At 38.2% G+C, this 25,981-nt stretch overlaps 2 protein-coding genes across 3 annotated transcripts in view; both read right to left on the bottom strand.

The window, feature by feature from the left end:
- Positions 1-25,981, bottom strand: part of LOC113114360 (uncharacterized) — a 575,280-nt gene that overhangs the window by 96,342 nt on the left and 452,957 nt on the right. The gene's annotated exons all lie outside the window — the stretch shown is intronic.
- The window catches only part of LOC113114378 (uncharacterized), a 77,822-nt gene that overhangs the window by 6,003 nt on the left and 45,838 nt on the right, over positions 1-25,981 (bottom strand). The window contains exons 4-5 of the mRNA XM_026281302.1: positions 1,799-2,137; positions 1,186-1,419 (exon numbers count right to left, since the gene is read on the bottom strand). Of these exons, the coding sequence (XP_026137087.1) occupies positions 1,186-1,419; positions 1,799-2,137 (573 nt within the window). The remainder of the gene's footprint in view (positions 1-1,185; positions 1,420-1,798; positions 2,138-25,981) is intronic.

A 25,981-nucleotide genomic window follows, 5' to 3' on the forward strand; every position in this document is an offset into this window, starting at 1 on the left:
AGTGGTGGCCAGGTAATATTCTGCATTTATTCCGTCCTTTAGTTTTATAAAGATGTATTGCAGTCATTGGTTTTATTGCATCTTGAGAACTGTCTTAAAGTTATGGTCAAGTGCATCTGAGAAACACCTAAAAACACTTCCAGACCAGTGCTTCACCATCCACTTCAAGATAATATTTGTGATGTGCATTAGCACAGTTATCATGGCTGTCGTAAAGGTTACATTACATTTATGACTGTTGGTTTATTTTCATAAGATAATCAAGTATTACACACCCTGTTTTTTATTTTTTATTTGAAAAGCCTGTATATGTGGGATAATTAAGAAATGATTATAAAACATGTCAAGTGAGTAAGGCTCAAATCCTTTTACCATGTTCACAAAAATAAATAAATAAATAAATAAATAAAAAATAAAAACGATGAAAGACTTGTTTGGAATATGATTCCCATTATAATATACAAAAGAGCAATTGCACATATGTTTTAAAGAAAAGGTGAGAATATGGATATAAATATGTAGACATATGTTTTATGTGTTGCTATTGCTAAGATGTATAGTTTTGTGATGTAAATCGTGTAATTGTATTTTTGTTCTTATTTCTCTTATTTGTCAGACTTTGTCTTGTTCAGATTTGTGGAGGCTTTGAAGATTAGCAACTACCCTGTGGAAGCGACTGGGGTTCAAATAAACAAACACCTCTCTGTCTTCAAACTATGAAGATTAAATGATCATATTACATATAAATAAAAATGTATCAATAACAATAAAATAACAATCATTTCTGTAAACAACTGCAATTACAAAAAATAAAAAATAAAAAAACAGAGAGAGAAAAAGCTAAATTGTAAACCATTACAGTAAATACAATTTAGTGAGTGGACAAATTTAAATTAATTTAAATAATAATATATTATATAATATATAATATATCTATATATTTCAACAAATAATAAAAAAAGCCTAAATCTGCCTAAATCTGTTCTTACTTCATTCAAAATCCTTTATAAAGAGTCCTACAGGAGTTAAAAACATCACACTCCATTGAAATATTCTTCAGAGTTTCTGCTAATTTGGGGGTTAAACATGACTTTGACGTGTTCCTGACAGGTTTTGTGAGATTCTGCTTCACTCTTGATGATTTTGTTTAGTAAATACATTGAGATTTATGTATTAAAATCTCACCAGGACAAGGTTTGAGTCTAATGGTCTTCTGTGCGTGACTGACGTGGTTCTTCACGCTGCAGCTGATGTCTCCATCAGTTCCTTCATCCAGATCAATGCTGCTGTTTCCATCCATCAGTGGATCTCCATTCAGAGTCCAGCTGTAGAGGAGCTGATCTCCATCAGAGGAGCAGAACACCCTCATCACCCCACTGGAGGAGCAGATGACTGACACTTCCACTGAGCCAATAGGAGCTGGAGGAGGGACACATCACAGTCACATGACTATTACTTGATATTATGTAAATGAGTCAGTCAAGACATTTCTTTAAAAAAATTATATCTGATATGATAGTGTAAGTCAGTCATGTGACAACAATGAAGCAAATAACTGTCTGAAATGCTTTCACGTCATTTTTTTAAAGCAGTACACAGTTAGCAACATGGTATTTCATTCGTAAAATAGTTTGCAAAGTGCAAAGAAAGTGAAGATGCTGTTGACTAATTACTTCCAGATATTTAATAATGAACTGCAATAAAAACCTTCACAGAGATTCATCTGATTCATCTGCACGAGAGAGAGATCTTTGGAGAACATGAGATTGTAATGAGTCTGATGAGAGAGTTTCTGTACCTTCAACAATCACTTGAAGATCTCGAGATGTTTCTTCACCTTCTGAGTGAGAGAATGTTAATCTGTAATTCCCTGAATCTGTTCTGTTCACACGGTTTATTATCACAGTCCCATTAATGACTGTCACTTCAGTTCTGTTATTATAAAGATCACACTGACTCGTCCTCATCCTGCCATTCTTTACTCTACAAACTGAACCATCTGCTGTGTTGTAGTTTATTCTCTTTTTTATCGTCAGATCATATTTAATAGCATCCTGCACCAATGACAGATTGAGTTTGTAGCCCAGAGCTGTGTAACAGGGATCAGACTGATCAAACCTGCAGAACTGATCCAGACCTGAAGAACAAAACACAAAAATGTTCCAACATTTTAGGACATCATGAATTAAAATCAGACACAAATTACACAAACATTGACAGAATTAAAGTTGATCTGAAGAAACACTTCAAACAGACTCTTGATCTGATCTCAGTTCATCTCAATAATGCTCATTGTCAGAACCATTTCATCTCTACTTTAAACTTTTACATGCAGGCGTCCAGTGAGGGTCATTCTTGTGTAATCAGTTACATAATACAGACGGAAACTTCCCTCAGATAACAGGAGAGAAGGAGCACACGGTTACACTGGGATATATACTGACTGTTTGTTTGGATCCTTGAATACTTGGAAATGAAAACCAGTGATAATAACATAAATCTACAACTGTGAGCATTTTAATCTTCAGTTAATAATAAACCAATAGTGTGTGTCCATTAACAAACACAGTCCAGCATCCCTCGGCTAATTTGAGTCATAGACAATAGAATTGTTGAATAAAGTTATTTTTTGTTTTCTCTGTGCAAAAGAAAAGTATTCTCGTAGCTTTGTAAAGTTACGGTTGAACTGATGTCACATGGATGGTTTTAACGATGTCCTTACTGCGTTTCTTGACTTAATTGTGGTAATTACATTGCTGTCTAAGGAGGGACAGAGAGCTCTCGGATTTCATCAAAAATATCTTTATTTGCATTTTGAAGATGAACAAAGGTCTTATGGGTTTGGAACGACATGATGGTGAACAATTAATGACAGAATTTTCTTTTTTTGGTGAACTATCCCTTTAATGCTGTTATAATTAACAGGACACTGAACATAATCCTGTCACTGCACAGATTTAACTCAAATTAGAGTGTGATACAAAATATCTGTTACAATCAAACATTTACTTTAATTAAAAATGTCAGTTGAACACTGCTAGAATGTTGACTACATCTTTATCCTCTCATTCATCTTAATCTTAATTTTATTCAAATTAAACTCATGCTTTCTCAGTCTGCATAGTTTTATTTTCTAAATCACTGAATGCATGTTAATGTGACATTTGTATAATGTAGAATTGTTCTTTGTCCTGCACTTTTTACTGAATCCTTTTACACTGTGACAGTTCTCTCTTTATTAATAGTGTTTTGATATTTATCATATCATATTTAATGAAGAGACATCATTCATCAATCCTCAATACAAGTTATATTTTCATAATACATTTATGAAAATACTATATAAAATAAATCTTCCTCTCACATTCTGATACGAATGGTTTAAGAAGATCAGAAAACACTGTGACTAGATTTCTGCAGACTCTTAATTTAATATTGTAACTCAAATGTTTTTATGTCAGAGACTGATCTGATTGATCAGCATCATAAGAGTCTGATGTGAAAGTGACTCACATGCAGCAGTTTGCAGCAGCATCAGTCCAAAGATGAGCATCATTTCTCTAAAGTCCAGTTTCAGAAGAACTCAATCCCAGCAGAAGAGTGTGACGCTGCTTCAGATCGTCTGTGTTCTGGCTCTCATCAAGACAAGCGTCTTCACGGCGAGACTCACACTCGACTGACACACGAGGAAACATCTGACCGCTTCACTGAGGAAAGAGGAAGTTTCTTCTTCTGGGGGAAGACACATCCTGTTAGTTTGCACTATAATACATCTGAAACAAGAGAAACTAGAGAAAGAACTAGTATCAGGCACATATTCTAAAAAGTGCAAAAAATCTTGTTTTAGAAGCAACTAGTGGACAGGATTTGTTTCTGAGTGAAGTAAAACAACTAGTTATACAAATGACGTCACAGATTGTGTTTCAGATCAAATAAAAGAGTATCTTTCCTGTATTAATGAAATGCTCTGGACAGATTGAGAGTAAAGCAGAATCAGCTCTACATGCAGCTGTGTGTATTGAGTGTGTGCTGCTGTTTGACTCAGTTCTAGTCAGTTCACATGTGAATGAAGAGAGGATTGTGATCTTCTGTTGACTGGAGCAGAGACTCATGGGACTCGTTGAGTTTGTAGCTGCTCAGAGCTGCTGATGTAGAGAGCACCACCTGCAGGAGAAAACTACAACTACATCTGCACTCTTTCACAGCAATCTGATCTCATTTCATGATCTTAATTTATCATTAAAGCTACTTTAAGGATGTGTTTTAGTTAAAATTATTGAGTTACTCATTAATAGTTCATGAAACATTAACAGATTATTCATTAATTATTCTCAGTACATTAAAGCGTCATGTTTGTGCTCTTTTATTTCTATTCTTATTTTTCTTGATTCATTACACTACTCCTGAAAATAATCCATATTATCAGATGTCTAATGGATTTGGCTGGAAATACAATATTTACCTCAAGAACAGCGACTGTCATCAAACTATTCTACATATGACCCAGTTTTGTTTTAACCACATAGTTTAGTAACAGAGGTCATGTTTAACTGCAAAAGAACTCAAACATTTAAAACTCAAATCAGGAATAATATAATTCTAAACTGTGTGGAATTAAAGTTTGCGATCAAACACACTTTCACACATTTACAATGTCTAAAGAAGGACATGTTTAGCAATGTGCTATGATGCAAATATCAAGTGAAGAACAATAAATGAAGGTGGTTATATGTGTCAAAAGTCAACTGAAAATTCAAGAAAAACCACAGACAGCAAAACCACAAAAACTTCAAAACTGAGAAACAGATCAAGAGCTTCAAACAGATAAAACATCTAAACAGATCTGTAAATGTGTGACAGTACAAGACACATACATAATATAAGCATTAAAAATATTAAAAAAGAAAATAATTTTCATAAATAAAACTGTAGAAAATCTTTCATCATCATCATCATCATCACACTCTTAATATCTGGATGTCAAATCCACAATGATGATGATGGGGAAGTTGTGGCCTAATGGTTAGAGGGTTGGACTCCCAATCGAAGGGTTGTGGGTTCTAGTCTCGGGCCGGACGGCATGGCATGGAATGACATGGCGACCCAGTTTTCCGTCTGACCACAGAACAGTTTTCCACTTTGCCACAGTCCATTTTAAATGATCCTTGGTCCAGAGAAAATGCCTGTGCTTCTGGATCATGTTTAAATATGGCTTCTTTTTTTACCTATAGCGTTTTAGCCGGCAACGGTGAATGGCACGGTGGATTGTGTTCACCGACAGTGTTTTCTGGAAGTATTCCTGAGCCCATGTTGTGATTCCCATTACAGTATCATTCCTGTATGTGATGCAGTGCTGTCTAAGGGCCTGAAGATCATGGGCATCCAGTATGGTTTTCTGGCCTTTACACTTACTCACAGAAATTGCTCCAGATTCTCTGAATCTTTGGATGATATTATGCACTGTAGATGATGATAACTTCAAACTCTTTGCAATTTTTCTCTGAGAAACTCCTTTCTCATATAGCTTCACTATTTTTCACCGCAGCATTGGGGGAATTGGTGATCCTCTGCCCATCTTGACTTCTGATAGACACTGTTAGACACAGGCTCTTTTTATACCCTATCATGTTCACAATTGACCTAATAAGTTGCAAATTGGTCATCCAGCTGTTCCTTATTTGTACATTTAACTTTTACGGCCTCTTATTGCTACCTGTCCCAACTTTTTTGGAATGTGTAGCTCTCATGAAATCCAAAATGAGCCTCACTTTCAACATTTGATATGTTATCTATATTCTATTGTGAATAAAATATACGTTTATATGATTTGTAAATTATTCCATTCCTTTTTTTGCTCACAATTTGTACAGTGTCCCAACTCTTTTGGAATCGGGTTTGTATTAAAATCTCACCAGGACAGGGTTTGAGTCTAATGGTCTTCTGTGTGTGACTGACGTGGTTCTTCACGCTGCAGCTGATGTTTCCATCAGTTCCCTCATCCAGATCAATGCTGCTGTTTCCATCCATCAGTGGATCTCCATTCAGAGTCCAGCTGTAGAGGAGCTGATCCCCCTCAGAGGAGCAGAACACCCTCATCACCCCACTGGAGGAGCAGATGATTGACACTTCCACTGAGCCAATAGGAGCTGGAGGGAGGGACACATCACAGTCACATGACAAACACAGAATCTAGTTCTTCAACACTACTCATACTATTACTGGAGTCTTTAGTGTGTTTACTGTGTGCTACAGGAATAAAAACCTTCACAGATATTCGTCTGATTAATTTGCATGAGAGATCTTTGGAGAATATGATATTGTAATGAGTCTGATGAGAGAGTTTCTGTACCTTCAACAATCACTTGAAGATCTCAAGATGTTTCTGAGCCGCCCAAGTCAGTGAGTGTTAATCTGTAATTCCCTGAATCTGTTCTGATCACACGGTTTATTATCAGAGTCCCATTAATGACTGTCACTTCAGTTCTGTTATTATAAAGATCACATTCCCTCATACTGCCATATTTTACTCTACAAACTAGATCATCTTCTGTGTTGTCTGTTCTCTTCATTATCTTCAGGTCATATTTACCAGCAGCCAGCACCATCAGCAGATTGAGTTTGTCTCCCAGAAACAAACCGAACTGAACTGAATCCAGACCTGAAGAACAAAACACATGCAGACAGACACACACACAGATCAGGAGAATCGTATCAGATGGACTCTTGATCTGAAATCAGCTCTCACATATTGTTCCTAATTATGATCCAGATCAAAAATCACATGAAATAGAGCAGTTTTCTGTCCTTTGTTGAACTTGTTTGTCTTTAACGCCTGAATTCATTCATTCATTCATTCATTCATTCATTCATTCATCTCAATGGCAGATGTTCTGGAACATTCACTAAAATACAATGAAGTATTAGCTATATCAGGCCATTCTCATCCCAAGGCGTCATATACTGACACTTTTGACATTTCGTCAACATCCTACGCACATGGCACCCTCTAGCGTCAATATTAGATGCAGATAAATATGGGCCAGAAGGCCCCTAGCGGTTTAACCCTAACCCATAATCTGCGTCTAATAGTGACGCTAGAGACGCATTTTTTTCTGTATTTTTGATCAAATAAATGCAGGCTTGATGAGCAGAAAAAACTTCTTTAAAAAAACATTAAAAATAGTAATGTTTCCAAACTTTTGGTCTGTACTGTATATATATATATATATATATCTGATCATAAAAACCACGACATTTTACCAGCTGCAGATCAGAGGGCAGAGAAACAGGTATTTAAAGCTAGACACTGATGAAATATTGCAGAAAATTCTTATGCTTCATTTAATGTACAGTAACTGTAACCAATCATCACTTTTGGAGTTTGAACCATTATATATACAGCCATGTTATATAATTTTCTATCAGATCAGATAAGTAACCTTTAAATTGCCTCACCCTATGTTTACTGGATTCATGTGTTAAAATGATAATTTACATTTACGTTTACATTTATTAATGTTGTAGACGCTTTTATCCGAAGTGTCTAACAAATGGGGAATACATAAATTGATTCATTTTAAAAAGGTTAATAGACACAGGAAGTGCTTTTGATACTAAGTACCATGTATTGTTCAAATAGGTATAAGATAGAAATGGACGCAATACATAAAGAGAAAGTGTTCTGGAGGGGTTGTAGATTCAAAATAGTGAGTAGTAGGCAGGTGCTGAGCCTGTGGCTGTTCTACATGCAAGCATCAGTGTCTCTAACTTGAGCAGTGGGGTTACCCAAGCCTGCTAGTGTTGGTAGTTTTCTGTGACATTCACTATCATCTGTTTGTCCTGCAGAAGCAGCTGAAGGAGACACAGAAGATGTGCCGGCAGAGAATCCAACAGAGAGAGAGAGATCTTCGGCAGCTGAGAGAGACTGTGGAGTCTCATAAGGTGAGTCTGGAGAAGAAGAGAAGTTTGTCTCCATCTCAGTTCAGACTCACTGAAGCTGAATCACTGTGTGTCCTAACAGCGCTCTGCACAGACAGCAGTGGAGGACAGTGAGAGGATCTTTACTGAGCTCATCCGCTCCATTGAGAGAAGCCGCTCTGAGCTGATACGACTGATCAGAGATCAGGAAAAGACTGCAGTGAGTCGAGCTGAAGAACGACTGGAGCGACTGGAGCGACTGGAGCGGGAGATCAATGATCTGAGGAGGAGAGACGCTGAGCTGGAGCAGCTTTCACACACACAGGATCACATCCAGTTCCTGCAGGTAATACAGACCTAGAATAACAGAATTCTTTAATAAAACAAAAATTAAGTTATATACATTTTAGATACAATTTGTTTTTGCTAAGTTTTACCAATTAAAAATCAAATAGTTCCAATCAAAGCCACACAGAAGGCACGCAGGTCACACTTAAATTTTTTTTTTGAATCAGTCAAGAAAATAGCAATTGGCACATCTTCAACTACTAGCAAATATGTGCCCTAATATACATTACAGTATTCCATATAGTAGTTTAATAGAAGCCTTCATTAAAGCTCTAGTCTAGAAACATTAATTTCATCCCAAGTGATGAACATGGAAATATAAATTGTCTCAGGTTACGAATGTAACCATGGTTCCCTGAGTAGGGAACGAGACACTGTGTCCTCTAGGGGGCACTATGGGGAACATCTCGTAGTGACCCGTGTCTGAAGCATACATTGAAAAATGTACTGTCAGTACCGGCGTGAATATAAACAGGCACCGGGAAAACACATCATTCATTTCTTCATCTGAAGCTTGTGTCTGAAGCATGGCAGGGAACCATGGTTACATTCGTAACCTGAGACATTCCCCTTTCAAGGGAACTTCGAAAGGTGTCCTTTAGGGGGTGCTATGGTGAACAGTATACCCACACCGCCATGCTGAGGGGAGTGCAGGCCAAAATCATGGCAAGCACTAAGTACCAACTCTACCATTACCACGGGAGTTGCCCCTGGGATGTTTAGACGTCTTTGAGAGTACCCCTTTACGTCCAAAGGCCTAAGCTACATACCCAACTTAATTGTTAGGACCTCTGCCCAGGGTAGAGCTGAAGGCTTGGAATTAAGAAAGATTCCTTTAAAGGGATACGGCTAAGAACTTAGCATTTTATACCAAGTCTTGCCTGTCACAAAGGGGCTACTGCTAGCTTTCGCATAAGCTTGCTGAAAGAGCTGTCTCAACAGTTCTCTATTAGCAACACCCTGTTAAGATAGGTATCCAAGGATACATAGGTGGAGTGGCGCCCAAGATGTATGGTGCTTTAACAACTCAAGAAAGGGCACGAAGCAACCGCACAAAGCCCTCACCATATAGGATTTTAGAAAGAATGCAGAATACTAGCGTGCGAACTTACCACTGTGTGGATTTCAGAAAGTGTTCAAAGACTTCACGTGCACACTTACCATGGCATGGATTTTCAAATACTGTTCTAAGGAGGGCCTCTCGTGGCACTCTGACAGAGCAGCTCATAGATGGAATGGTGCATCTCAAAACAGTATGTTTGAGAGTCATCAACTCAATCTATGGAAACAATTCTGGAGCGCTCTGGGGAAAAAAACAGATAACTCAGTCTCATATGAGAGGAGAACTCCGAGCTCAGAGTAGTTGGAAAAAAGTTTGGAAAAAGGGGAGCACTGCTAAACTACCACGAGAATCACCAAAATAGCCCCTCATGTTGAGGGAAGCGATGCTTGAAGGGTATAAATGAATACACACTGGCTGAATGGAGCCCAAGAAACCAAGGTCTAATCATCTCAAGAAAGGGAACAAGTCGGAGCGCGTAACCCTTACCATACAGGATTTCAGAAAGGGCACAGAGTCTTGTGTGCACACTTACCGCTTACGTGGATTTTAGAAAGTGCACAAAGTGTTCACATGCACACTGACCACCATGTGGTTTTGAGAAAGTACACAAAGCTTAGCGTGTGTACCTAAAGGTTCCTAAGCATCACAGAGGCGCTGAATCGCATGGGAGAGGCAAACTCAAATTTTACAAACCTCGGGTAAGAGGAGCATCACCTGAGGCAGCATATACAAGAAGACTTCTGTAACTGCCACCTCCACTTCCCGCTAGAAGTGACAGTACCACTAAGCAGCCAGGAGACACCTCAGGGTGACCTGGCCGGACATCCATGAAATTCCCTGCAGTGCTGTGCCAGGCCTGATGATCAAGAAGGCTACCGCAGAAACCTGTGATCTCAGCCGCCTAATACCGGAACATGAAGCCAGATGGCTGGTGCTGGCAAGTTTTTATTAAACACTGTTATTGTGCACTGCAAAGGAAACTCACAGCGTTTATTAGTAGACACATAACCACCAGCAATTTAATACACATAAGTATATACAGAGAGGGTTACATACTCACCCACCCTCCTGCGCTGGAGCCCTGCTCAAGGGGCGCCTCCTTTTAGTCCGAACCTTCAGTAGGGTGGTTGCTAAGAACATAGAACCAGCCAAAAACATTATAGGTCCAGCATAGGAGACTGTTATGCAAGAGGTTTCCACCTAACCTCGATCAGGTGGAGAGCTGGTGGATACAGGGGAATTAGGAAGGGGAGGATAAAAGCAGAAGTAAAAAATCCCTAAAAGGAATGAGTAGATTCCTCTGTATCACTCTTATTCGGAAGAGAACGCTGCCTCATCTGGATCACATCCCTTAGGTTCTGCTTACCTCCTCATGACCCATTATTCGTCTTTCCACTGCCCACAGGTGGGCGAGGAGCGCAAGTCACAACACTAGCATTCTGTGCCCATCTTTGATCCTCAGATTGAGACAGGCCAGGACCCCAATGTTGTTCGGGCTCAGACCTGGACCTTCGTGGAACGAAGGATCTGAAAGCAGCAGAGCGCGCCTTCGTCTCCCTTCTCGATCACCATCTAATCGGAAATAACTAAAAGTTCAGAAGGCATAACCTGAGTATCAAGAAAAAAGCCTTTTCTTTCTTCCTGATGTCTGCCAGGTTCATCCACAGACGTCTCTCCGCTGCCACCATGGCCGCTATAGTCCCACCCATGGTGCAGTCGGCCTGCTTGGTAGCATGGACAGAGGTCCGTGGTGCAGTGTGGCTCCGCTACCTGATCAGGAGAAATGCCCTTGCCTCTATCCAGGTCTCTTAGCAGATCAGCCTGATTTGCTTGAAGCACCATCATCATGTGTAACAAAGCCACAGCCTGACCTGCTGCTGCGTATGCCTTGCCATTTAAGCCATATATATTTCTGAAGGGGTTTAAATGGCAAGGAGGGAGCTTAAGAAAGGATGTCTCCCCCGCATATTTTTTTTCAGCTCTTTCTACAGGTGGCATCCTCTCATAGCCGACTTCATGCATTATCTCGATGTCGGCAGATTGACTCTAATGCCGAAACCGATGGATGTGAGAAGAAAACGGTCTCTTTCATTTCTTTTTGATATCTTCATGGAGATCATGCAGAAATGGAAGGCTCACCTGAGCTGGAGGGCTATGGTCAGAAAGCTCATCAAGTTGTTTTTCTTTTTTTGTGACCTCACAGTGTCACCATGTTAGCACATTTTCATGGCAAGTCCCATAACCTCTAACAGCTCTACATATGCAGGGCAGGAGAATTGAGAAGGCTTGAGAAGGCTCAGCCTCAGCTTCTTCACCATCCTCAAATATCTCCTGCTTTCTCCTGCTTTAACAGTAAAGTGTTCAAGGGGGTTAAGGGGTTAAGGTGGCCTAGTGGTTAGTGGTTGAGAGTTTGCCTCCTAACCCTAGGGTTGTGGGTTCGAATCTCGGGCCAGCAATACCTTGACTTAGGTGCCCTTGAGCAAGGCATTGAAACCCCAACTGCTTCCCGGGCGCCGCAGCATAAATGGCTGCCCACTGTTCTGGGTGTGTGTTCACAGTTTGTGTATGTGTGTGTTCACTGCTCTGTGTGTGTGCACTGTGGATGGGTTGAATGCAGAGAATGAATTCTGAATGTCACTTCACTAAAGATATAACATCATCCTCTCAAGGCTCTCTCTTGTCCGCCGCCATTACGATCACGAAAGGGAAAATTCCTCTTTAAAACATCCAGACAGATCCACCTGTATTCTCACAAGTTCATTCTCCTCTGTGCATCAGCAGCGGCGGGTCCTAAACCGCGGGTTGCAGATGGCTGTTTTTTCCCTTTTTTCGGAAGAGAGACGAACGAGAGCGGAGCTTTTTTCATTGAAAAAAACACTCACAATGCATGCAGATTGCCTCATCAAAGACATCGCGTGCATACTTTTCACCTCAAAAAATTACTCAAAGATCAAGTGTGTCATCGGGTGTCAAATAATGTGACACAGATGTGCATATTGTCTAAATGCTTACTAGTAGTCGCCATGATATACAGAGAAAGATCGCTCTTACCAGTTCTTTCAGATGCACGCTTCAGAGCAGTCAGTGAAGATGAAGAAGAGAATGATGTGTTCTCCCGGTGCCTGTTTATAGTCCTGCCAGTAGTGACGTCAGAGGCTGTAGCCGGCCAACAAGTTGGTGTTTTTTCAATGTATGCTTCAGACAAGGGTCACGATGAGGTGTTCCCCATAGCGCCCCCTAGAGTACGCAGTTCGAAGTTCCCTTGAAAGTGAAATGGTGTTTGTTTACTTGCACGGCCACATTTCTCTTGTGCATTTGAAAAAAGAAATAGCTGAAAAAACAATAGATGTGTGGAGCTGATGAGTTTTGATTTCTGTTTTCTATAGAGTTTGCAGTCTCTCTCAGCACCTCCTGAATCTACAGACGTAAATTATCTCTTCAGTTCTCTCTTCTCTTTTGATGCTCTGAGAGAATCTGTCCATCAGCTGAGAGACAAACTGGAGGATTTCTGCAAAGAGGAGCTCAAGAAGATCTCAGACAGAGGTAAAGTCCTGGAGATTCATCTGCTCTCAGAAACGAGTCCATCAGCATATCATGGAGAACATCATATTAGAAATGTCTTAGGAATGGATGCAAGATCAGGAGAATTAAACTTGCTGCATTTCCATTACAGATTTAAGCAAAACATAAGCAATATTTTATGATGTAATATGTTGATTAAAAGTATTGTGAAATGATGGTGTTTCCATTCAATTTTATTAAAAATGTAAAAAAAAAATTCATGGGGACAAGTGTTGGTAGGTTTACGTTTATCACAGCCACCGCACTAGACATTACTTTCATTTGAAAGAGCTTGGAGAGCCGCTTCTGGGATGCTTCTGCAACGTGTGGTGGCTGGTATAAACACAAGCATTGACTCGAGTGGCAGTGATCAGCTCTGGTGTCAGAGCCGTAATGCAGTGTAAATAAGGGGTTATCAAGGACTGAATCCTATTGAGATTGGCCACATATTACGTGTTTCTTGGAGGTTATAGTATGATAAAGAAGGATCATATGACTATTTACATCAAGTGACCTGAAAATGCAGAAAAAAAAATTTCCATTGCAGTTTTGATAAATATTAAATATTATTTGGCAAAATATGGGCATTTTTTCAAAATTACACATTTTCATTAGGCGTAATTTCAATTTGCACAATGTGAAGGGTAATAGAAATTTAGCTACTGTTCATGTTTGTTGAATTCCACAACCACATTCACCAGGATTAGGCCAGGATCAAGAAAACATATTAGGCCCTGGGGCTATAGCAAACCATGGCTCACAAAATTTCAATTCATTGTTAGCCCTACAGGCAAGTACTCTTTAGATTTTGGTAGCCCAAGATGCATTTAACTGTTACTACACAGAGCCATTGTTAACTGAGAAGAAGCGCAAATAAATGCTGAAAATGAAGTGGATTTGCGCATCTTCTCAGTTAACAACGGCTCTGTGTAGTAACAGCTGCTCAATGTGAAATCACACACCTGAGGGAATTTACCACTGATTAGAGAACCTTTGATTAGAGAAGCTTTACTGACGAGATGTGCATAACGATTGGCCGATCGTGATCGGAGCAGCCCTATTATTACTATTTAATAATAATTATATGATGCATTCACACTTGTGCAATATTGGTTATTTCTGTTTGTCGATTCAAGGTTAGCATCATTTGGGGTCCTCTGAGGGTCAGCATAATCTCTTCTCAGGTGTTCTGGATCCAGACTGGAGCTTGTGTAAATCCTAGTTACATCCCATGGCAAAACATAGAAACAAATAGAGACATCATTAGCATAGCTGCTGATACAAAGTAAAATTAATTAGTTTAACCCAAACTAAAGAATAAAATGCGCATTTGATCAGATGCAACTACACTCACAATTTAAGATACATTATTCGAATGCTTGGTGAAAGAGATGCGTTTTTAATCTAGATTTAAATAGTGTGTGTCTGAACCCCAAACATTATCAGGAAGGCTATTCCAGAGTTTGGGAGCCAAATGTGAAAAAGCTCTACCTCCTTTAATTGACATTGCCATCTTAGGAACTACCAAAAGACCAGCGTTTTGTGACCTTAGGGAGCGTGATGGATTGTAGCGTGGTAGAAGGTTAGTTAGGTACACAGGAGCTAAACCATTTAGGGCCTTATAGGTAAGTAATGATAATTTGTAACTGATACGGAACTTAACAGGTAGCCAGTGCAGAGACTGTAAAATTATTTTATATTATATTTTCTTGACCTGGTAAGGACTCTAGCTGCTGCATTTTGGACTACCTGTAGCTTGTTTATTGAAGATGCAGGACAACCACCTAGAAGTGCATTACAATAGTCGAGTCTAGAGGTCATGAATGCATGAACTAGCTTTTCTGCATCAGAAACAGATAACATGTTTTGTAGCTTGGCAATGCTTCTAAGATGGACGAATGCAGTTTTTGTAACATGGGAAATGTGATTTTCAAAAGACAAGTTGCTGTCTAATATAACACCCAGATCTTTGACTGTAGAGGAAGTAACAGTACATCCGTCTAGTTGCAGATTGTAATCTACAAGATTCTGTGTAGTGTTTTTTTTTTGTCATTCATATCTCTGTCTTATCCGAATTTAATTGGAGAAAATTATTTGTCATCCAATCTTTTACGTTTTTAACACACTCTATTAGTTTAGATATTTTAGAAGTTTCATCTGGTCTTGTTGAGATATATTGCTGAGTATCATCAGCATAACAGTGGAAGCTAATTCCATATTTTCTAATAATATTACCAACAACATGTATCCTAGAAGGTGACCTAGGACGGATCCTTGTGGCACTCCATATTTTACTGATGATAAATGAGATTACTCCCCATTTAAGTAAACAAAATGGTAGCAATCAGACAGGTAGGATTTAAACTATCTTAGAGCATGCCCTTGAATACCTGTATAGTTTTGTAATCGATCTATGAGTATGTCATGATCTATGGTGTCGAACGCAGCACTAAGATCAAGTAAGACTAGAAATGAGATGCAGCCTTGGTCTGACGCAAGAAGCAGGTCATTTGTAATTTTAACAAGTGCAGTTTCTGTGCTATGGTGGGGCCTGAAATTCTTCATACAGATAATTTTTGTGCAGGAAGGTGCTCAATTGAGCAGACACAACATTTTCTAAAATTTTAGAGATTAATGGAAGATTTGAAATAGGCATATAATTGGCCAGTTCACTAGGATCTAGTTTGGGTTCCTTAATAAGAGGCTTAATAACCGCCAACTTGAATGTTTTTTGGACGTGACCTAAAGATAACAACGAGTTAATGATATTGAGAAGCGGTTCTTTGCCTACAGGTAACAACTCTTTCAGTAATGTAGTGGGTACAGGATCTAATAAACATGTTGTTAGTTTAGATACGGTGATATGTTTATTTAGGTCTTCCTGTCCTATATTTGTAAAGCACTGCAGTTTATCTTCGCAGATGGATGAAACTGAAGTGTTAGACGCTGTAGAATCTACATTCGCTGTTGTATTTTTAATGTTATCTATTTTATCAGCGAAGAAATTCATAAAGTCATTACTGTTAAACGTTGGTGGAATATTTAAATAAGGTGGTGTCTGGTAATTTGTTAATTTAGCCACTGTGCTAAATAAAAACCTTGGATTGTTTTGGTTATTTTCAATGAGTTTGTGGATATACTGTGGATATACTACAGCTGGACATACTGTTTTTCCATGCAATTCTAAAAACTTGAATGTTAGTTTTTCTCCATTTGCGTTCAAGACTACGAGTTACTTTCTTGAGAGCGTGAGTATTACTGTTATACCATGGCACAGTACGTTTTTCTCTAACCTTTTTCAATTTGATGGGGGCAACCGCTTCAAATGTATTAGAGAAAATAGTGCCCATGTTGTCAGTCATTTTGTCTAATTCATGTGTGTTTTTTGGTACAAATAGCAGCTGAGATAGATCAGTCAGGTTATTTGTGAATCTGTCTTTGGTGGCTGGAACAATAGTTCTGCCCAGACGGTAACACTGAGACATATAGTTAATATCAGTGATACGCAGCATGCACTATACAAGGAAATGGTCTGTAACATCATCACTTTGAGGTACGATATCTATAGCAGTAAGATGGATTCCATGCGATATAATTAAATCTAGTTTATGATTAAAACGATGAGTTGGCCCAGTGACATTTTGCTTGACTCCAAAAGAGTTTTATTAGGTCAGTAAACGCAAGTCCTAATGTATCATTTGTATTATCACGATGAATATTAAAGTCTCCCATGATTAATACAAGCGCTTACCATTTCTATTATATTATATTATTATATTTCAACTAGCTATGTGTACTGTACTATACTAACTGAGACTTTTCACCGCACTTGTATACAGTCGCTCTTTCATGGGTCTGATTACTTCTATTGTTCTCCTTATTTGTAAGTTGCTTTGGATAAAAGTGTCTGCTAAATTATTAAATGTAAATCTAAATCTAGTTCTACTTTTCCTTTCTCCCACAGCCAATCATGGGCCCCCTCCATATTCAGGCCTGGGGACTTCAGCTCCGCCAAGCCCTTATGTTAATCCGGCCCTGACCAACATTGTTCCCAGGACAACGGAGGTGGATTTCAAGAATTTATCAGACAGAAGTAAAGTCCTGGAGATTCTTTTGCTCTCAGAAAAGAGTTCATCATCTCATATCATTAAGAACATCATAATAGAAATGTCTTAGGAATGGATGAGAATCACAATGTTCATGTCTGTTGATTTCCACAGTCACACTCACCAACATTGTTCCCAAGACCCGGGATGACTTTCTTCAATGTAAGTCAGTGAGAAAACAAGCAGAAAAACAAGAAAAAAAAAAGTGTGTTCTTGTTCTTCCTGTAGAAGGTTAAAGAAGAGTTTTATAACTGATGATGTAATTGATGATTTGCACATTATATCTGGTTATCTGTACTGAGACACTGATGATACACTGAACATGAATAGTTCAAGAACATGAAAAGATCAAACAGATTCATAATTCTTGATTCTGATGTGTTTTATCTCCGTCAGATTCCCATCATCTCACTCTGGATCTGAACACAGTGAATAATTACCTCCATCTGTCTGAGAGAAACAGAGTGATTACTAACACTGACAAAGATCAGTCGTATCCTTATCATCCAGACAGATTTGATTATTATCTCCAGGGGTTGTGTAGAGAGAGTGTGTGTGGACGCTGTTACTGGGAGATTGAGTGGAGTGGATTTGGTGTGTGTATATCAGTGTCATATAAGAGCATCAGCAGGAAGGGACGGGGTAATGAGTGTGTGTTTGGATCTAATGATCAGTGCTGGAGTTTGTACTGCTCTCCCTCCAGTTACTTATTTATGCACAATAACATAGAGACTTATCTCCCTATGAAGTACATCATCAGGAGAATAGGAGTGTATGTGGATCACAGTGCAGGAACTCTGTCCTTCTACAGCGTCTCTGACACAACGAGCCTCATCCACACAGTCCAGACCACATTCACTCAGACGCTCTATCCTGGGTTTTATGTTGCATATGGATCATCAGTGAAATTATGTTGATGAATCAGAATAGATTGATGAGAGATTCTACCCATAATGCTTTGAGCTGAATGATGAATCAGTAACAGTAATCTCTTCTTTTCACTTCACAACATTAATAATGCAGCTGAACTTCTGTCAGTATAATAACATGTCAGAATAAATATGTAATAAATCCTCAAATAGACAGTTACAGGACACTTAGTGTGAAAACACACACACACACACACATACGCACACAGAGCAGCTTCTATGGATGTTGTATAATCCCAATTTTGTTTTATCTTATAAATGCATGATTTTAGCCCTCTGGAGTCTAAGGGTATTTTTGGGCCCTGGAGAAGTTTGTCATGTCTTGACATTTGTGCTTTTCTCAGTTTCTTATAAATATCTAAATGTCTAAAGTCTAATCTCACTTTAATCAGCACAAACTGGGCTATAATAATATGTGAGCAGCATGTATGTACATGATTGTGTTTTTGAGAAAAAAAAAAATGTAATGCATGGTTAGTGAAAAACAAAAAAATGTTAAATCACTTGAATAAGGCCATAAAACACACACAGAACTGGACAGAACTAGGCATGTAGCCGATAATTTTTCTTTCTAAATTATGTGAAAATCATCTTGTTCACTCACTTATAGAAAACAATATATTGATATAAATTTTCTAAGACACTTTTTGTTGGTAAAAGTCATATGTGAGTAGACGTCAACTATCATGAATGTCATTGTGATTTACACCTGAGAAGACAAAGCCCTGCACAATGAGCTGCATAATGAGCCATTCAGTCAGGTTTGTGTCTGAGAGGGAAGAGTTACAAGAAAGAATGTGAGGATAAAATAAATCTATATAATTGTATGTTTGTAGTTTATTTAGAGTATATTTAATTATCCCACAACATAATTTGATATCCACTTGGGAGTGCAGTTAAACAGATTAATAGGAAAAATCAAAGCTGATATTCAAACTGAATTTTTGCATCATTACTCCAGTCACACAATCCTTCAGAAATCCTTTTTAACAAAATTATTTTCTACCAAAAAAAAAATAAAAAAAATAAAAAAATATATATATTTTTATTATTATTATTATTATTATTAATAAGAGCTGAGAATATTTTTTTCAGGTTTTTTAAGGGGGATAAATTCAAAGAACGGCATTTTCTGTTACATTTGTCACAGTTTCATTTATTTGTTACATTTATATTATTTACATCAAGCTTTTGAATGGTATAGTATTGTATATTGTTATTGAAACTTCATAATGTTTCACTTAGGCATTTATACATTTAGTCAGGAATTATAGTTTGGAAAAAGTCTTTGGAAATGTCTAACTAGTAAAATGTTTACACGTTATGTGAAAACTAGTACAAGTATATAAATAAATAAAAAGAGACTTACTCATGTTTATGATCTCTGCTGGATAAAGTGCTTCATTCTTTTTTTCTGAGGAAATCCAATTCTCAAATCCTCAAGCACATCTAATCTTTTTGGGGTGAATTCCTCTCATCGCGAAGCAAACAGTAAAATAAATAGAACTTAAAGAATAGTCTCTCTGCGTTGTCTTCTGTTGTGTGGGCGTATTCAAGCTGCGCACTTCAGTGAAACATTAGAATCTGAATAGAGTGTTCAGCGCAGGGGCGTGGTCGCATTAGAAGATAATAAAGGGAGACGTGAATAAACGGACATCGCGTTGTTTTCATATGGATTACTTTATCACGGAATATCTGTTTTCGGCGGCACTTGTTTAGTTTAAAAGAAGACATGTCAGGCTTTCTATAGATATATCTCTCATATCTCTTTGTTGAGTATTTACTGAGTTACAGTTCATTATAATGACGGGTTTGTAAATGAAGATCAGCGCAGACAGCACACCTTGTTTGTTATCTTCATTTTATAAGTTCACAAAGTTTTGTTGTTATTATGTCTGTATCCAAAAAAGTAGACCCTTTACAGATTCAATTGATGTATTGCTCTTATCTGTACGATCAAACATGAAAGTGTAAATTAAGTTCTTTTCAAGGTTATCAGGAGAAAATGCTTCATAATTTTATTGACTACAGAGGGTTAAGGGATGTGTCTTGTCATGAGTAAAAAATTAGAGACAATCTCAATTTCCAGGTTTTTAATGTCCAGAATGATGTTGTCACAGTATCTGGGTTGTGTTCCCTGGGTGTCCACTAGGTGTCCTCCGTTCCCACGGTGTCTTGTCATCTTATCACGTCCTGTTCCCTTATTTGGTCACCTTCCTCCTTGTTTTAGTTAATTGATAGTTCCCACACCTGTCTCCTGTTTCCCCATTATCCTTCTGTGTATAAATACCCGGTCTGTCTGAGTCTTTGTCACAGGGTCCTTGTGGTATGTATGATACTTTCCAGAGTCTGCTCTTCCCGTGTGTTTTTGTTTGTTTTTATGTTTTTGGATTTTCTGGTTTTAACCCTGCCTGGACCGTTTACTCTTTGGATTGCTCCTCAATAAACCTTTTTACCTCCATTTGGATCTGTCCCGTGCTTCTTGTATCACCGTACGTGACAGATGTTGTGAAGCAGTGATTAAATCTTGTTTTCAGTTTGATATAACAACACTTGTTGATAAAGTCTGAGCATTGAAACAAACACAGGTAAGATTCAGTAAATCCTGCTCATTTTATTATCATGTGTATCCTGCTTTATGCTCCTCCCTGGATTCCTCTGTTTACCTCAAAGGCTTTTATTCCTGGTAAAAGAAATTATATTCCTGGTAGATCTGGTATTCTTGTCATGGAGATTTGATCACATGTTTTTGGTGCAGTTGTAATGGAGGCAAGCGATGTAGGTGCTGTGCGGATAAACCTCACTCTCCTGATCGAGATCGAAGAGTGAAGTTTACCTGCACAGCAGCTACTATACATCAGGATGTCTGAATCCAGCGGTTTCATCTTTTGATCAATTGATGGTTGTTATTCCATTAGGCTGTATTGCAATTATATTTCTAAATTAAAATAATAATAATAATCGTAATAATTTTTGAATATTTTGAAATGGCTTTTATTATGGCAGCAGATGCAATAAAAGGTTAAAATATGTGTTACATACATTTGTCATGACAACTTGGACACCGCTGTCATCACTGAGTTTTATGCCCATCACCCGGATCAACCTTGACTCAGACTGAGGAGAAGGCCCCAAACTAACACTTCTGCACACCCTTGAGAAGGGCCCAGAACGGGGAGTTATGTCATATACACGCCCAAACCTGCTACTACAGCCACCGGCCACATGAGGGAGCCTTCTTCTTGATTCTGAGCTCCTGTTCACAAGCTCATCACACACTATAAATAGACTCTCTTGTTTTTCAAAAGTAAATGCTCTATTGCATTTGAGCATTTACTTTTGTTGGATTTTCCTTGTGCTTTGACCCTTGCCTGCCTTTTGTATCACGCCTTTGATTTTCATTTTGGATTTGTTGTTTGGGCTCTCGTTTCCTTTTGGTTTTGACCCTCATCTCTGTTTGCTCTACTCTGTGCCTGTTTTGTCCATTAAATACTTTGCCTGCATATGGATCATATTGCTAGTGATGGTGAAGTGAAGCATTCTGAACTAGGGAAGCTTTCAACACAATTGTATAAGCAAAATATTAATTACTCAATGCTTTTCAAAATGAAAGTGAAGTGACATACAGCCAAGTATGTACCATACTCAGAATTTGTGCTCTGCATTTAGGGTTAGGGTTAGAGATCAGTCTGGATCCAGAACATCTGAGAAGAGATGATACCAGCCGCTCAGAGGACCTCAGATGATGCTAACCCTGAAACAACAAACAGAACTACCAAAGTTTGATTGCATCATATAATAATTGCTGTAAATAGAGTTTATCGTCTATTTAATTTTTCTGTACATTTCTGTCATATGTACATAAACTGACAGTCACCACTGAAAAGCTACTACTAAATATTATAGAAACTTAATTTTCTGTAAAGTTGCTTTGCAATGACTTGTTTCGTAAAAAATTGCTGCTATACAAATTAACTTCAATTGAATTAAATTGACTATTATCAAATTCAGGCTGGCGGCAGACTACCTGTATATGTCGGCGGAGCCATTATGTACGGGGCCGGCCTAGGAGATCTTTTCAGAGGTCTGTTTAGGATGGCAGTATCATTTTTATAAAAGGGGTTCAACATCACTAAACCTCACCTAAAAGCAGCTGCCAAAAATATAGTTTCTGATCTTGTCTCAAACATGATGTCTAGATCGTATAACAGTCATCGTAAAGCTCAAGATGGTTCGGGTCTTATGGTCATGGCTTGTAAGAGATTGTCTAAACCCCCGGGTATAAGGAGGCATGTCCATTCGATAAAACAAAAACAAAGCAAAGGTTCAAGAAGCTCTCATTTACACCCATAAAGTGTAAGAAGACTGCAAAGCAAAACACTGCAGTTAAGAGAACCATAAAAAACTTATTCTAACACGCTGTTACTGCATTAGATGTCATAAAAGTGCATCAATTCCTAGTTGAATTTATTAACATCCCTGTTGACGCAGACAGTTATTGAGAAAAAATACTATTTAGTAGTACCGCCTTTATCGTCGTCTTTGGAGTTTTTTATACCGGGAACTGGCAAAGATTATCTCAACCTAAATAACGCTGTTGTTTGTACGTCTTAAAATCACAAGACCTAATGGGGCTGACATTCCAGACACTGCAAAGGTATCCCTAATAAATTACTGGAGTAACTATATTTTCAGAAGTCGATGTCAGTCTCAGTAACTGCCTGATATACTTTACTGATGTATCATCAAGAGTCTTCTCAATTACAGCAAAGATACGCTGGAATCGCTTTTCTCAGTGGGTCTGTTTTTCAAAGACACATCAGGACAGATGAATGAGACTGACCCTGTGGGGAGTAACGCTGGTCTGACCAAGCGATGGCTCTACACACCCGAAAGTAAGGTTGTGGAACTGTTCACACCGATACACAGCAATATTTTCTTTCAAGAAAAATTAATGCTAAACGGTGTTGACATAAAAATACAAATGATCAGAGGCAAAGACAATTTCTGTCTGATGGCGGATAAGGATGGTGGCTATAAATTAAATATAATGTAGGCAATGTTTTTTGTCAAGAAAGTGACAGTATAACAGTCCGTGAGACTGGCACATGCCCAGATCAACCATCTCAACCACTGTCAAGTACCCCATAGATAGGGTGAGTCCGACATTTTTTCCATACCAGGAAAGTAATTTTTTTGGTACTTTGCTGAAAACTATCATCCTGGCTATTTGATGACTCACTGACTCACTGGACCCTTTCAATACACGTTGTGATCACATTCAATCATTATTTGGAATTCATAGCCGTCTATGCATAAACTTGTTAATTTCGTGTGCCTGATGAACATCCCCTTTGGGGGAATGACTCTTGACAATCACAATGTCTTCTGAGATTAATGTGAAGCATTTCAGGATACCAGTTTTATCAAAACGATACTGGTGATTTCTTAAGGGTCTTTCACAAGGATGGTTTGTGCTAAATCATCTCTCATACAGAATCTCCCCCATAAACTATTGAACAATAACTTGTTTATAGACATCTGAGTGGGGTTCTGACTGATCTTTTTGGGTTCGAGACAAATTCCTCTTTTTCATAATATTCATGGATGTAAGATGCTTTGTGGGCATCCGGGATCACGTTTGATGGATATCCGGACACTTATTTACGTAATTGCATAACAGCGTATCCATCCTTTGTGGGAAATGCCAAACTTCATTGACCTTGGCCACAACATAGCCCTTCTTTATCACTTTTAAAAGCTTTATAGTGACCCAACACCCCGAGAGAGCCCTCTCCTCATCCGTGGGGTTACAGCTTGACACTTGGTTTTCGGTGTGAGCGCAGGTCCAGAATAAAGGGAACATGAGTTTGGCTCTGCATCTTTAAGGCAAAACCAGGTGGATTTAATTTGTGTGGTGGGTACATGGTGTCCTTTATAACTCATTAATAATTTTCAATCGGTTCAAAATCACTATAAATTATTTGGGGGTGAATGATCAAATAGCTTTTCCTAGAAAAAAAGTGCATCTCTAGGTTTATGTCTCTCAGGAATTCAATTCAATTCAATTCAATTCAAGTTTATTTGTATAGCGCTTTTTACAAAACAAATCATTACAAACAGCTTTACAGAAAATTATGTTTCTACAATATTTAGTAGTAGCTAGTAGTTTGTGCATATTTGACAGGATTTTAGAAAAAATAAAAATAATAATAATAATACAAGACGTAGTCAGCTAGACGATGAACTATCAATATTATTAATTAAGTTATTATATGATGCAGTCAAACATTTAGTAATAATTGTTAGTTCTGTTTGTTGATTCAGGGTTAGCATCATCTGGGGTCCTCTGAGGGTCAGCATCATCTCTTCTCAGGTGTTCTGGATCCAGACTGGAGCTTGTGTAAATCCTAGTTACCACGGGATGTAAATCCCGTGGCGAAACATAGAAACAAAATACAGACATCATTAGCATAGCTGCTGATCCAACAAAGTAAAATTAGTTTAACCCAAGCTAATGAATAAAAAAGCACCTTTGATCAGATGCAACTATACTCACAATTTAAGAGATACATTATTCGAATGCTTGGCGAAAGAGATGTGTTTTTAATCTAGATTTAAACAGAGAGAGTGTGTCTGAACCCCAAACATTATCAAGAAGGCTATTCCAGAGTTTGGGAGCCAAATGTGAAAAAGCTCTACCTCCTTTAGTGGACTTTGCTATCCTAGGAACTACCAAAAGTCCAGGGTTTTGTGACCTTAGGGTGCGTGATGGGTTGTAGCGTGGTAGAAGGCTAGTTAGGTACGCAGGAGCTAAACCATTTAGGGCCTTATAGGTAAGTAATGATAATTTGTAACTGATACAGAACTTAATAGGTAGCCAGTGCAGAGACTGTAAAATTGGGGTAATATGATCATATTTTCTTGACCTTGTAAGGACTCTAGCTGCTGCATTTTGGACTACCTGTAGCTTGTTTATTGAAGAAGCAGGACAACCACCTAGAAGTGCATTACAATAGTCCAGTCTAGAGGTCATGAATGCATGAACTAGCTTTTCTGCATCAGAAACCGATAACATGCTTCGTAGCTTGGCAATGTTTCTAAGATGGAAGAATGCAGTTTTTGTGACATTGGAAATATGATTTTCAAAAGACAAATTGCTGTCTAGTATGACACCCAGATTTCTGACTGTAGAGGAAGTAACAGTACATCCGTCTAGTTGCAGATTGCAATCTACAAGATTCTGTGTAGTGTTTTTTGGTCCAATAATTAGTATCTCTGTCTTATCCGAATTTAATTGGAGAAAATTATTTGTCATCCAATCTTTTACATTTTTAACACACTCTGTTAGCTTAGATAATTGGGAAGTTTCATCTGGTCTCGTTGAGATATATAGCTGAGTATCATCACCATAACAGTGGAAGCTAATTCCGTATTTTCTAATAATATTACCAAGGGGCAACATGTATATTGAAAATAGAAGGGGACCTAGGACGGATCCTTGTGGCACTCCATATTTTACTGATGATAAATGAGATGACTCCCCATTTAAGTAAACAAAATGGTAGCGATCGGACAGGTAGGATCTAAACCATCTTAGAGCCTGCCCTAAGCTTTTGTTCTTAATGGCATTTTTTTGTCCTTACATTACTTTTACTTTTATACTTTAAGTAGTTTTTTAAACCAGTACTTTTAAACTTTTACTTGAGTAAAAAGCTTGAGTTAATACTTCAACTTCTACAAAAGTCTTTTTAAACCTTGGTATCTATACTTCTACTTGAGTAGTGAATGCCAATACTTTTGACAACAGTGCTCATCAGCTCATCAGTGACCTGCACACTGCGATAAAAGACTCACTCGCATTTCAGGACAGCTGACAGAACTGTCACTTGACTTGACTAATCCGGTCATTGTTGCATTGTCACAAAAATGTATAATAATTTGCACACCTTTTTAAGAATTTTAAGCCATTTTGTACTCACGTGCTCCAAAGGCTGTATTATGTGCCCATACAGTCACATCAAAAGCTTGTGCGTATAAAGCTGACTTGCGAGTAT

This window comes from Carassius auratus, chromosome 14 (genome assembly GCF_003368295.1).
Source record: "Carassius auratus strain Wakin chromosome 14, ASM336829v1, whole genome shotgun sequence".
NCBI lineage: Eukaryota > Metazoa > Chordata > Actinopteri > Cypriniformes > Cyprinidae > Carassius > Carassius auratus.